At 55.6% G+C, this 13795-nt stretch overlaps 2 protein-coding genes and 1 long non-coding RNA gene across 3 annotated transcripts in view; 1 reads left to right on the top strand and 2 right to left on the bottom strand.

Moving 5' to 3' along the window:
• The first annotated feature begins 946 nt into the window (after nucleotides 1–946).
• The window catches only part of LOC145527609 (uncharacterized), a 32776-nt gene continuing 19927 nt past the window's right edge, over nucleotides 947–13795 (top strand). The window contains exons 1-5 of the long non-coding RNA XR_014069771.1: nucleotides 947–1114; nucleotides 5290–5515; nucleotides 7753–8010; nucleotides 8631–8742; nucleotides 12918–13143. This is a non-coding gene — a long non-coding RNA (uncharacterized LOC145527609). The remainder of the gene's footprint in view (nucleotides 1115–5289; nucleotides 5516–7752; nucleotides 8011–8630; nucleotides 8743–12917; nucleotides 13144–13795) is intronic.
• Nucleotides 3139–5165, bottom strand: LOC145527462 (uncharacterized). The gene is made up of 3 exons (XM_081545521.1): nucleotides 4755–5165; nucleotides 4043–4355; nucleotides 3139–3791 (listed from the first exon to the last, which is right to left on the bottom strand). The coding sequence occupies exons 1-3, from the start codon at nucleotides 5163–5165 to the stop codon at nucleotides 3163–3165; spliced, it is 1353 nt and encodes a 450-aa protein (XP_081401647.1). The 3' UTR covers nucleotides 3139–3162.
• LOC145527450 (uncharacterized) lies at nucleotides 3139–13207 on the bottom strand. The gene is made up of 3 exons (XM_081545492.1): nucleotides 12383–13207; nucleotides 11671–11983; nucleotides 3139–11419 (listed from the first exon to the last, which is right to left on the bottom strand). The coding sequence occupies exons 1-3, from the start codon at nucleotides 12791–12793 to the stop codon at nucleotides 10791–10793; spliced, it is 1353 nt and encodes a 450-aa protein (XP_081401618.1). The 5' UTR covers nucleotides 12794–13207; the 3' UTR covers nucleotides 3139–10790.

Below are 13795 nucleotides of genomic sequence, written 5' to 3'. Positions count from 1 at the left end.
TTCATGTCATCCCCTGCAGTTTCCAATTCCCTGTTCCTGAGTGGTTTTGGAGATCTTGTGGGAAGGTTGGTTGCATTGGAGTTTGCATTTCCACCTTGATTCGATTCACACTGTTCTGCCCTCAGGGACACTGTCAAGGGGGAGTGAGGAGCAGCCTGCACTTCCAGCAGTGACCACACGGTGGGGCGAGTGCTGCTCTCCCCTCTGGGAGCCCCAGGCCACAGGCATCCCAGTGAGGAGCCAGCTCTGTGCTCAGCTGAAAGGAGTTAGTCTCTCAGGAGCCTCTGAGCCCTTGCCTTTGGATCACCCAGGGTGGGCATTTACTGGGACAGAAAAAATTGCCCTGAATTCCATGGACGGAAGAGCCTGGCTGTGTAGAGTTGGTGAGTTGCCGTGAATCAGACACAACTGAGGACACAAAAATTCAATAGATTAAAACACATTTTGGGGGTGGGGGGGAGTGAAAGTGGGTGATGTGGGTTTTTTTGTCTTATATAATAGCCAAGGGAAATCTAGTTTAAACCTAAATTCACATAGATGGGAAAGGTATAGCTCTCCGTCACCCTATTTAAAAAAAAAAAAAAACTACTAAACTTTTCTGAAAGTTTATTTAGTAGCTTCCTTGAGCAGTTTATTGTGGAGCATTTTTTTTTTCTGTGACATTGGCCTCATTAAAAATTATGGTTTGCCTTTAGTGGATAATTTTGTTCATTGGTTTCTTAGAGAACCTTGGTAATCTTTGAGTTTCCTGGGGAGTATGGTCACATGACCTGGCCCTGGCCAATCGGTGCGTTCCACCTCCCTGGCCACTGTGATTGGCTCCGGGCTGGGGCAGTGCCCAATCGGGGCCCAGGGCCGGGCCTCACGTTGGAAGCCAGGGGAAGACGAGCTCTCGTCCTGCTGGGGTAGGGGAAGGGGTGGGGCCGGGGGAGGTCAGGCTCCAGCAGTGGGAGGGGCTTGAGGTCCGCCTGCGGCAGTTGGTGACGTTCCTGCTCCCCTCAGGGCAGAGCCGCCGGCCTGAGAATGAGGGCGCTGCTGAGCCCAGGGGCTGGGATGGCCCGTTGCTGCTGTGGTCCCAGAGCTCCACCCGAGACCTGAGGGAAGCCGTCTGCCCGTGAGTCCTCTCCCGCTTGTCTGTCAGCTTGTTTGAAGCATGCTGGGTTTTCTGCCCAGCTGGCTAAGGGGAGTCCCTGGAAATGCAAGGGTGTGGGTTTTGGCAGACTTCAGGGAAGACATGCCAGATGAGCCTGGGAGACTCCAGCTTAAGCTGGATTCAGGAGATATCTCTTCGGGCCAGCTAGTAATTGTAGGATAAGCCTAATGAGTCTTCACAGGATGAAGAGAGTAACGTGCCAAGGTAGCAATTGATGTCCTCATTCGAGAGGATGAAGCTGGTGCTCAGAGAAGGGGGGAACTTGGCCACAGCAAGGAGGTGTGCACCCAGACAGAACCCCCCAGATCCGGCCATTGGAGCTCAGGGAGGCCACTGGTGTGGCTTGTCCCTGTGGCAGGGCCCGAGGCAGGCAGCCCACCCTGATTCCTGCGGGGGCCTGACTTGGGAAGTGCCATCTGGTAGCTTTGAGACTCACCAAACCAAATTGCACTGGAGAGAGGAGGGACACCTTCCTTCATCCACCCCCCACCCCCGCCGGATTCCCACATACCCTGACCCCTTTCTCTCGATTTCGGAGCCATTTCCAGAGTCCCGCTCATATGACCTCATTTGAAGTGCACTGTGGACGGGCTGCCATCTGCAGCTGCTACCACAGCAGCCAAGGGCTTTAGCTCCCGACTACCTCCCTTCCTTTGGAACTTGGGGGCCCTCTACTCCCCACTTGCACACCACAGACCTTTGCTGAGGATTGTGGGGACCCTCACTCAGTTTGCAGCACGTTGTAGCCATCCCTGTCCTCCCTTGAAACTCAGCTTGTGAGCTCCTTTGGAGCAGCGTGGCCCACCTGGCTGCAACGGAAGAGACACAGCTGACAGTGAAACAACAGCTTAGATCTGAGAGCCGGAAAGCTCTGTCAAAAGGGACCTCCCTCTTCACACCGTAGAGGCTGTAGGAGCCGCCAGGCTTTCGGAACCAGTGCTGGGGCCAAAATGACTCCACAGCTGTTTTCCTTCCTGGGGAGGGTTCTGGCTCGAGCGGGAATGGCTCAAGTCTCCTAAGGTTCTGAAAGCCCACTGTGTGCAGATTCACGGTACACAGAGAGGAAAAGGTGGAGTCCTAGCCTGGAGGTGGTCACAGCTCACGGATGAGCCAGGCAGGCAGGCAGGCAGGGCATGAGAACACCTGAGCTGCCTTCATGAGTGAATGGTGTGGGGGCAGAGGAAGAGAAGCCGGTCTGCTCCCTCGTGTGGTGCCCAGGGCAGGTTGTCCCCAGAGGAAACCCTTACGACGGTGAGGACTATCACTGCTGTTTCCCAAGGGGTTCCGTCGGTGCGTGTCTTCCCCGGAGCGGTCAGGCCGTCTCTCAAGTACACTGGCCATGGGCATTGCCTCTCCTTGGAACTTCCCATGTGTTTCTCTTTTTTATGGAACAGTGATTTTCTAGAGTGGTTCTGGGCCACAAGGATGTTGGGTCATTTTCTAGCCTTCTGTCATGAAGAACGCTTTCCTGGGCATGGGGGTGGTTTGTTGTTCCAGCTCCCTTTCTTGGCTTCTTTTGGGAGCTGGTGCAACAAGAGGAGCTCAGCCTCTGCCTTCTGGCTGAGATGTCACCCTTCAAACAGCAATGCCTGCCTGGAGATAATGATGGCAGTTGCCAAAAGGGCTTCGTTTGGCACATGGTATCTTGAAAGGACGTACACCGTCCTTTCAGCTATCAAAGGCTAGTTCAAATGACATAAAAATGAGAACTCTCCAATGGAGTCTTACAGTAGGTGGAGAGTCCGAAAAACACTCCTTCAGTCATTTCGCTGAGAGTCACTGATTGGGGACACCAAGAATATAGGAAGGAATGCAGAAAGAAAAGATGAAATTGTGTTCAGGATCGGGGGGAGGGATGAACAGGGCGTGCTTGCCTTGAATCCAGGCTTTGTTGGGGGGTGGGGCATAAAGATGGAACGGGTCTGAAACTACAAAGTGGTGATGGTAACACAGTATCACCAGAGTTACACAACAGTGTTCCCAGATTGCAACAATGATGAAACAGTTTACTAATCCCAACTTAACCAACAAAAATCCAGGAAACCATACAAAAAATAAAACATCACCAGAAAGGTGGAAACAAACCACATGCAAAGCAGTTCAGGGGAAAGGAACTCCATGTCCCCTGGGGGCAGACCGAGTTGCCGGCATCCACGGTGAGCAGACAGGGATGGAGGCTGCAGAGCCGACCGCTCCCCTGGACGTGGTGTTTCCGGTAAGGGCTCTGGGTCTCTGTCCAGAGCGGGGGCTCTTTCTCCCTGCAGGGCTGGGTGAGTCATCGTGGGCGTCTGGGTGTTGCGCGGGAGCCAGGGCAGGCTCTCCCTGCCGAGGCGGTGACTCTTCCTCTGCCTCGGGTTCTCTTGCCAAAGCCCGAGCAGGTAGAGGTGCACGTGGAGGTGGAGGTTCTCGCTGAGGGGGTGGGACATCAGTGCCTGGGGCTGGGGGTCCTGCAGGCACGGAGATCCGATCTGCCCGGTGTGCTGGCCAGTACCCAGCTGGCCTGGTGTCTCTGCGAGGGCAAGTCTCGCTTCTCCATCTGCCCTCGGTGGATCCCTGGGTCCTGCACCTGGAGCCACCACCTGTGTGGGGACAGGTCTGGGAAGTGGAGCCTGGTTCCAGTTGGAGGCCAGTGCTAGAGCTGGGGGAGAAGCAAAGTTTGCCCACAGGCCAGCCTTGGCATGTGCGTACCCCGGGACAGAAACCTTCCAAGAGGTTCCCAAAGAATACCCAGCGTCAGATGTCTTTTGGGACTGAAGTGTGCAAGATGGGGGGCGGGGGGTGTGAGGCCAGCGCTTGCTGCAGGCCCAGCAGCAGCTTTCGAGGACTCGTCCCTGTGTAGCTCAGCACCCCTCCCCACACACTCCCGTGCACCAGCCCCAGCGTCCTCACCTCTGTGCTGTGGCGTGCTGGGCTCCAGGTCCTCCTGGTGCCTCAGAGGCCGGGGTTCTCTGGACTCTGGGTCGGAGCCGGGTGTGCTGAGCTCCGTGGAAGCCTCAGACTGGGCCGCCGGCTGTATCCTGGGCGGTGTCTCGGCAGCAGGCCTTCCCCACCTCCGCGTCTCCCCCGGTGGGGCTGATGCCTCCGTGGGCACGCTGACCTGGAGCCTGCACTGGGCCTCACGGGCGGGCGGGTGGTGCTCCGACCCCTCCCTCTGGGAGCTGGATGGGGTGTCCCCGTCCTCGGCCTCATCACGTGGGAAGCTCTGCAACGACAGTGACCGTCAGCCAGCCATGCTGGGAGTTTTCCGAGCTGGGCCTGGCCAGTGGAGCCGCTGCTTCTGCCTGCTCGAACTTCTCTTCCCAGAAGGGTCAGAGACGTGTGTCTGCTCAGATCCCCACCCGGGAGGAAAGAGACCCATCTGAGGGTGTGAGGTCAGCCTGGCCGGTCGGCGCTGCCCACACTCTCCCCATCCCGCCCAGCCTGCTCTCCCCTGGGGTGTGGGCACAACTTGTCCACAGGCTTCTGACCCCACATCCGCCTGGGCTTCCTTGAGGGAGACACAGCCCGAGAAACCCGCATCCCCACACACAGGCAAAGGACCCGGTGTTTCCGGGTGGCATGGGAGAGGTGGCCTGGCCCGGCCTGGGGCTCCCCGTGTTACCTTTCTGTTTCTCCGGGCAAAGGGCCAGAGGCCTCTCGGGGGTGTCCTGAGCCAACGTCGACAGGGTGCCCACGCACACTGCCTGTGAGCTCTCCTGAGGCCCCGGCCTCTGGGCAGGGGCAAACAGCAGAACATCTTGGCAGCAAGTGATCTGGCTGGGGGCTCCTCTCCGCTCTGGAGGCCTGGATACCCGGATTGCGGGTTCTGTTGGGTTCTGTTGCCGGCAGGTGACATCATTTCCTGGGGTTCGTGCTGAGGTCCCTTCCTCAAAACTTCCCAAGGGAATCTCTGGGTTTCTGACTGCTCGACCACCCCCCTTAGGCCATGTGCAGGCACAATGACACCCACACGGCCCAGCCCACAGCCCTGGGGAGGCCTGGGTTCAGCCAGGGCCTGAGCTCCGAGGACCATGCTGCTCTCAGACCAGGCTCCTTCTTCTCATAAGTGGTGTGGCCCTGGACAAGCATATGCCCCTCAGGGTTGCCCCAGTCTCTCCATCTGCAGAGTGGGGGTCATTCTCCCATCTGCTTCCTAGGTCTGTCGGCCTACGAGCAGCTCCATGCCTTTCCACCTGGGGCCGATATCACGTGGAGCTCGTGCGCTGAGACTTCAGAAAGAAAGATTCCATCCAGGGCTGACACAGCACAGAATGGGGCAGAACGAGGCCTGGATGCGCCGTGGAACCCAGGAAAAGGCACTCCCCCTCCTGACTGTTTTGAGACCCCGCATCCAAGTTGGAGGACCGAAAGGAAGACTCGAAGGTCTCCCTCTCTTATAGAAAAGAGTAGCCAACTTTCTGGTCCTCTGTTTCCATTGAGATTCTGTTCAAGGGTCCCAGCTCGGCTTCTGCGGGTGGCTGAGCTTCTAATGGCTCCCTGCGTTCTTGTCTTTTCCTCTCCAAACCTTCCGTCCTTTTCCCCCTTCTGGGGTGGAAGGGCGCTGTCATTGCTTCTACCTTCGAGACAGATTGAGGAATAGTCTGGACCATCGACTCCTTTCCTCTCTTTGGTTCCGTGTCTCTCTCTGGCTGTGTCCCTCTCTTTTCCTTTCTCAATTCCGTCTGTGTCTTCCTCTTTCTCTCTCGTGTGTGGATGGATGGATGGATGCTAGGGATGCACATGTATATGATTAGATGAGGGTTATGTTTTAGGGATAGGTTAGAGGGAGAGAAAGGCTTTAGGTCAGAGTTGGTCATGGGGGAAGGGTCAAGGGTGGTGGTGGTGTTTCTTGGAATCTGAGTGCTGTGCATTCTTCGTCTCTTTCCATATGAACCCCTTCTCAGATACACCACTTGCAAGGAGTCTCTCGTGTTCCGTTTCCTATCTTTTGCATTTGTGAATGCTTAGCCTCTCTGTTGTGAATAGGTTCCATTGGATGGAAACCCAGTGGTGTACTTCGTTTACCTCTTTCCCTTACTTGAAGAGACCCATTTCGACCTCCGCCCAGCAAATGGCAAGGAGACTCTGATGTTAAGGAGCCTTTGACCTACGCTTCTTTCTAGCTATCTCATGACATCAGTCTTTAGGGTGAGGTTTTTCCCCGATATTGAGGTGGTATGAGATCAAACCCAATAGCGTTCTTCAGATGTAGCTGTCTGGTTTTCCCATGGACATTGATTGAAGAGGCTTTCTTGTTCCCATTTGGATATTCTCACCGTCTGTGTCAGAGATGAGTTGACCATGGATGCTGGGGTTTGTTTCTGGACCCTCAACTTTATTCCATCGATCTGGATCTGTGTGTGTTGTTGTATTCCCAATAGCATACTGTCCTGCTGCTGCTGCTGCGGCTAAGTCACTTCAGTCGTGTCTGACTCTGCAAGACCCCATGGCCTGTAGCCTACCAGGCTCCTCCGTCCAGGACATTTTCCAGGCAAGAGTACTGGAGTGGGTCGCCATTGCCTTCTCCGATACTCTCCTGAGGATCCTAGTTTGGTCGTCTAATTTCCTTTCACACAACCTTGGATGTCCGTATCGGGGCTTTTTCGTCGGATTGTATTGACAATGTAGGCTCTTTTCTGTTTCCGTACCCCTTTTGCAATTCTTTGTTCGGTGCGAAAATGCATTGGCATTTTGGGAGGAATAGCACGGAAGCTGTGGATTGCCATGTGGGGCTGTGACATGATTTTCCCAGTAGGAATTCTTTCAAGCCCTGAGCACAGCTTCTCTTTCCAGTGATTGGTGTGGGCTTGATCTTCCTCCTTCCATCTCTCGCCGTTTTGTGAGAACAGGTCCATCCTTCCCTTCTGGGGTAGATGGACTCGTGGATATCACTTCAGTGAATGGCATTGTCAGTGGGGGTGATAATTCCCTTCTCATTGGAAGACTTTGCTGTGAGTATTAGAAATGCAAGTGACTTCTCTTCCCCTTCCTCCCTGTCCATGTCTCAGAGCCACCGGGAAACAGAGGCCTCATCCACGGTCACACAGGCCTGAGGGGGTGCAACTAGACTGTTGTTTCTTCAGGCCCTCAGTGCTGGACATCATCCGGGATACTCTGTGTGTGTCTTCCTCCGTCTGGTGTCCCTTCAGACCTTTCCCTAGTTTTCACAGGCTTGTTGTGTTGGCGTTCTTTGTCTGTTTGGAGACACATCCTTGATAAGCTTTGTGTTTCCACTCATTCGTCTCGCGATGTATGACCTGTCTTTTGCTTTTGTAATGAGGTCTTTCCCACAGTAGATATCTTTGATTTTGCAAAGTCCACTGTATTCTCTGGGTTTTTTTTGTGGACTGCCTTTTAGTTTTGTGTGTGAAGACTCAAAGCACGTGTCCGGTTTCTGCTCATTGTTCTTCTAGATTTGTGACAAGTTTTCATGGAAAGTTTGTCTAGGGATAACTGGAAGTGAACTCGGTGTAAGGTGTCAAGTCTCCATCTCCATTCATGTCATCCCCTGCAGTTTCCAATTCCCTGTTCCTGAGTGGTTTTGGAGATCTTGTGGGAAGGTTGGTTGCATTGGAGTTTGCATTTCCACCTTGATTCGATTCACACTGTTCTGCCCTCAGGGACACTGTCAAGGGGGAGTGAGGAGCAGCCTGCACTTCCAGCAGTGACCACACGGTGGGGCGAGTGCTGCTCTCCCCTCTGGGAGCCCCAGGCCACAGGCATCCCAGTGAGGAGCCAGCTCTGTGCTCAGCTGAAAGGAGTTAGTCTCTCAGGAGCCTCGGAGCCCTTGCCTTTGGATCACCCAGGGTGGGCATTTACTGGGACAGAAAAAATTGCCCTGAATTCCATGGACGGAAGAGCCTGGCTGTGTAGAGTTGGTGAGTTGCCGTGAATCAGACACAACTGAGGACACAAAAATTCAATAGATTAAAACACATTTTGGGGGTGGGGGGGAGTGAAAGTGGGTGATGTGGGTTTTTTTGTCTTATATAATAGCCAAGGGAAATCTAGTTTAAACCTAAATTCACATAGATGGGAAAGGTATAGCTCTCCGTCACCCTATTTAAAAAAAAAAAAAAAACTACTAAACTTTTCTGAAAGTTTATTTAGTAGCTTCCTTGAGCAGTTTATTGTGGAGCATTTTTTTTTTCTGTGACATTGGCCTCATTAAAAATTATGGTTTGCCTTTAGTGGATAATTTTGTTCATTGGTTTCTTAGAGAACCTTGGTAATCTTTGAGTTTCCTGGGGAGTATGGTCACATGACCTGGCCCTGGCCAATCGGTGCGTTCCACCTCCCTGGCCACTGTGATTGGCTCCGGGCTGGGGCAGTGCCCAATCGGGGCCCAGGGCCGGGCCTCACGTTGGAAGCCAGGGGAAGACGAGCTCTCGTCCTGCTGGGGTAGGGGAAGGGGTGGGGCCGGGGGAGGTCAGGCTCCAGCAGTGGGAGGGGCTTGAGGTCCGCCTGCGGCAGTTGGTGACGTTCCTGCTCCCCTCAGGGCAGAGCCGCCGGCCTGAGAATGAGGGCGCTGCTGAGCCCAGGGGCTGGGATGGCCCGTTGCTGCTGTGGTCCCAGAGCTCCACCCGAGACCTGAGGGAAGCCGTCTGCCCGTGAGTCCTCTCCCGCTTGTCTGTCAGCTTGTTTGAAGCATGCTGGGTTTTCTGCCCAGCTGGCTAAGGGGAGTCCCTGGAAATGCAAGGGTGTGGGTTTTGGCAGACTTCAGGGAAGACATGCCAGATGAGCCTGGGAGACTCCAGCTTAAGCTGGATTCAGGAGATATCTCTTCGGGCCAGCTAGTAATTGTAGGATAAGCCTAATGAGTCTTCACAGGATGAAGAGAGTAACGTGCCAAGGTAGCAATTGATGTCCTCATTCGAGAGGATGAAGCTGGTGCTCAGAGAAGGGGGGAACTTGGCCACAGCAAGGAGGTGTGCACCCAGACAGAACCCCCCAGATCCGGCCATTGGAGCTCAGGGAGGCCACTGGTGTGGCTTGTCCCTGTGGCAGGGCCCGAGGCAGGCAGCCCACCCTGATTCCTGCGGGGGCCTGACTTGGGAAGTGCCATCTGGTAGCTTTGAGACTCACCAAACCAAATTGCACTGGAGAGAGGAGGGACACCTTCCTTCATCCACCCCCCACCCCCGCCGGATTCCCACATACCCTGACCCCTTTCTCTCGATTTCGGAGCCATTTCCAGAGTCCCGCTCATATGACCTCATTTGAAGTGCACTGTGGACGGGCTGCCATCTGCAGCTGCTACCACAGCAGCCAAGGGCTTTAGCTCCCGACTACCTCCCTTCCTTTGGAACTTGGGGGCCCTCTACTCCCCACTTGCACACCACAGACCTTTGCTGAGGATTGTGGGGACCCTCACTCAGTTTGCAGCACGTTGTAGCCATCCCTGTCCTCCCTTGAAACTCAGCTTGTGAGCTCCTTTGGAGCAGCGTGGCCCACCTGGCTGCAACGGAAGAGACACAGCTGACAGTGAAACAACAGCTTAGATCTGAGAGCCGGAAAGCTCTGTCAAAAGGGACCTCCCTCTTCACACCGTAGAGGCTGTAGGAGCCGCCAGGCTTTCGGAACCAGTGCTGGGGCCAAAATGACTCCACAGCTGTTTTCCTTCCTGGGGAGGGTTCTGGCTCGAGCGGGAATGGCTCAAGTCTCCTAAGGTTCTGAAAGCCCACTGTGTGCAGATTCACGGTACACAGAGAGGAAAAGGTGGAGTCCTAGCCTGGAGGTGGTCACAGCTCACGGATGAGCCAGGCAGGCAGGCAGGCAGGGCATGAGAACACCTGAGCTGCCTTCATGAGTGAATGGTGTGGGGGCAGAGGAAGAGAAGCCGGTCTGCTCCCTCGTGTGGTGCCCAGGGCAGGTTGTCCCCAGAGGAAACCCTTACGACGGTGAGGACTATCACTGCTGTTTCCCAAGGGGTTCCGTCGGTGCGTGTCTTCCCCGGAGCGGTCAGGCCGTCTCTCAAGTACACTGGCCATGGGCATTGCCTCTCCTTGGAACTTCCCATGTGTTTCTCTTTTTTATGGAACAGTGATTTTCTAGAGTGGTTCTGGGCCACAAGGATGTTGGGTCATTTTCTAGCCTTCTGTCATGAAGAACGCTTTCCTGGGCATGGGGGTGGTTTGTTGTTCCAGCTCCCTTTCTTGGCTTCTTTTGGGAGCTGGTGCAACAAGAGGAGCTCAGCCTCTGCCTTCTGGCTGAGATGTCACCCTTCAAACAGCAATGCCTGCCTGGAGATAATGATGGCAGTTGCCAAAAGGGCTTCGTTTGGCACATGGTATCTTGAAAGGACGTACACCGTCCTTTCAGCTATCAAAGGCTAGTTCAAATGACATAAAAATGAGAACTCTCCAATGGAGTCTTACAGTAGGTGGAGAGTCCGAAAAACACTCCTTCAGTCATTTCGCTGAGAGTCACTGATTGGGGACACCAAGAATATAGGAAGGAATGCAGAAAGAAAAGATGAAATTGTGTTCAGGATCGGGGGGAGGGATGAACAGGGCGTGCTTGCCTTGAATCCAGGCTTTGTTGGGGGGTGGGGCATAAAGATGGAACGGGTCTGAAACTACAAAGTGGTGATGGTAACACAGTATCACCAGAGTTACACAACAGTGTTCCCAGATTGCAACAATGATGAAACAGTTTACTAATCCCAACTTAACCAACAAAAATCCAGGAAACCATACAAAAAATAAAACATCACCAGAAAGGTGGAAACAAACCACATGCAAAGCAGTTCAGGGGAAAGGAACTCCATGTCCCCTGGGGGCAGACCGAGTTGCCGGCATCCACGGTGAGCAGACAGGGATGGAGGCTGCAGAGCCGACCGCTCCCCTGGACGTGGTGTTTCCGGTAAGGGCTCTGGGTCTCTGTCCAGAGCGGGGGCTCTTTCTCCCTGCAGGGCTGGGTGAGTCATCGTGGGCGTCTGGGTGTTGCGCGGGAGCCAGGGCAGGCTCTCCCTGCCGAGGCGGTGACTCTTCCTCTGCCTCGGGTTCTCTTGCCAAAGCCCGAGCAGGTAGAGGTGCACGTGGAGGTGGAGGTTCTCGCTGAGGGGGTGGGACATCAGAGCCTGGGGCTGGGGGTCCTGCAGGCACGGAGATCCGATCTGCCCGGTGTGCTGGCCAGTACCCAGCTGGCCTGGTGTCTCTGCGAGGGCAAGTCTCGCTTCTCCATCTGCCCTCGGTGGATCCCTGGGTCCTGCACCTGGAGCCACCACCTGTGTGGGGACAGGTCTGGGAAGTGGAGCCTGGTTCCAGTTGGAGGCCAGTGCTAGAGCTGGGGGAGAAGCAAAGTTTGCCCACAGGCCAGCCTTGGCATGTGCGTACCCCGGGACAGAAACCTTCCAAGAGGTTCCCAAAGAATACCCAGCGTCAGATGTCTTTTGGGACTGAAGTGTGCAAGATGGGGGGCGGGGGGTGTGAGGCCAGCGCTTGCTGCAGGCCCAGCAGCAGCTTTCGAGGACTCGTCCCTGTGTAGCTCAGCACCCCTCCCCACACACTCCCGTGCACCAGCCCCAGCGTCCTCACCTCTGTGCTGTGGCGTGCTGGGCTCCAGGTCCTCCTGGTGCCTCAGAGGCCGGGGTTCTCTGGACTCTGGGTCGGAGCCGGGTGTGCTGAGCTCCGTGGAAGCCTCAGACTGGGCCGCCGGCTGTATCCTGGGCGGTGTCTCGGCAGCAGGCCTTCCCCACCTCCGCGTCTCCCCCGGTGGGGCTGATGCCTCCGTGGGCACGCTGACCTGGAGCCTGCACTGGGCCTCACGGGCGGGCGGGTGGTGCTCCGACCCCTCCCTCTGGGAGCTGGATGGGGTGTCCCCGTCCTCGGCCTCATCACGTGGGAAGCTCTGCAACGACAGTGACCGTCAGCCAGCCATGCTGGGAGTTTTCCGAGCTGGGCCTGGCCAGTGGAGCCGCCGCTTCTGCCTGCTCGAACTTCTCTTCCCAGAAGGGTCAGAGACGTGTGTCTGCTCAGATCCCCACCCGGGAGGAAAGAGACCCATCTGAGGGTGTGAGGTCAGCCTGGCCGGTCGGCGCTGCCCACACTCTCCCCATCCCGCCCAGCCTGCTCTCCCCTGGGGTGTGGGCACAACTTGTCCACAGGCTTCTGACCCCACATCCGCCTGGGCTTCCTTGAGGGAGACACAGCCCGAGAAACCCGCATCCCCACACACAGGCAAAGGACCCGGTGTTTCCGGGTGGCATGGGAGAGGTGGCCTGGCCCGGCCTGGGGCTCCCCGTGTTACCTTTCTGTTTCTCCGGGCAAAGGGCCAGAGGCCTCTCGGGGGTGTCCTGAGCCAACGTCGACAGGGTGCCCACGCACACTGCCTGTGAGCTCTCCTGAGGCCCCGGCCTCTGGGCAGGGGCAAACAGCAGAACATCTTGGCAGCAAGTGATCTGGCTGGGGGCTCCTCTCCGCTCTGGAGGCCTGGATACCCGGATTGCGGGTTCTGTTGGGTTCTGTTGCCGGCAGGTGACATCATTTCCTGGGGTTCGTGCTGAGGTCCCTTCCTCAAAACTTCCCAAGGGAATCTCTGGGTTTCTGACTGCTCGACCACCCCCCTTAGGCCATGTGCAGGCACAATGACACCCACACGGCCCAGCCCACAGCCCTGGGGAGGCCTGGGTTCAGCCAGGGCCTGAGCTCCGAGGACCATGCTGCTCTCAGACCAGGCTCCTTCTTCTCATAAGTGGTGTGGCCCTGGACAAGCATATGCCCCTCAGGGTTGCCCCAGTCTCTCCATCTGCAGAGTGGGGGTCATTCTCCCATCTGCTTCCTAGGTCTGTCGGCCTACGAGCAGCTCCATGCCTTTCCACCTGGGGCCGATATCACGTGGAGCTCGTGCGCTGAGACTTCAGAAAGAAAGATTCCATCCAGGGCTGACACAGCACAGAATGGGGCAGAACGAGGCCTGGATGCGCCGTGGAACCCAGGAAAAGGCACTCCCCCTCCTGACTGTTTTGAGACCCCGCATCCAAGTTGGAGGACCGAAAGGAAGACTCGAAGGTCTCCCTCTCTTATAGAAAAGAGTAGCCAACTTTCTGGTCCTCTGTTTCCATTGAGATTCTGTTCAAGGGTCCCAGCTCGGCTTCTGCGGGTGGCTGAGCTTCTAATGGCTCCCTGCATTCTTGTCTTTTCCTCTCCAAACCTTCCGTCCTTTTCCCCCTTCTGGGGTGGAAGGGCGCTGTCATTGCTTCTACCTTCGAGACAGATTGAGGAATAGTCTGGACCATCGACTCCTTTCCTCTCTTTGGTTCCGTGTCTCTCTCTGGCTGTGTCCCTCTCTTTTCCTTTCTCAATTCCGTCTGTGTCTTCCTCTTTCTCTCTCGTGTGTGGATGGATGGATGGATGCTAGGGATGCACATGTATATGATTAGATGAGGGTTATGTTTTAGGGATAGGTTAGAGGGAGAGAAAGGCTTTAGGTCAGAGTTGGTCATGGGGGAAGGGTCAAGGGTGGTGGTGGTGTTTCTTGGAATCTGAGTGCTGTGCATTCTTCGTCTCTTTCCATATGAACCCCTTCTCAGATACACCACTTGCAAGGAGTCTCTCGTGTTCCGTTTCCTATCTTTTGCATTTGTGAATGCTTAGCCTCTCTGTTGTGAATAGGTTCCATTGGATGGAAACCCAGTGGTGTACTTCGTTTACCTCTTTCCCT

The sequence above is a fragment of the Giraffa tippelskirchi genome, chromosome 11 (assembly GCF_054371585.1).
Source record: "Giraffa tippelskirchi isolate mGirTip1 chromosome 11, T2T-mGirTip1v1.2.pri, whole genome shotgun sequence".
NCBI classification, from domain to species: Eukaryota; Metazoa; Chordata; class Mammalia; order Artiodactyla; family Giraffidae; genus Giraffa; species Giraffa tippelskirchi.
This window is presented reverse-complemented; position numbering and strand designations above follow the sequence as displayed.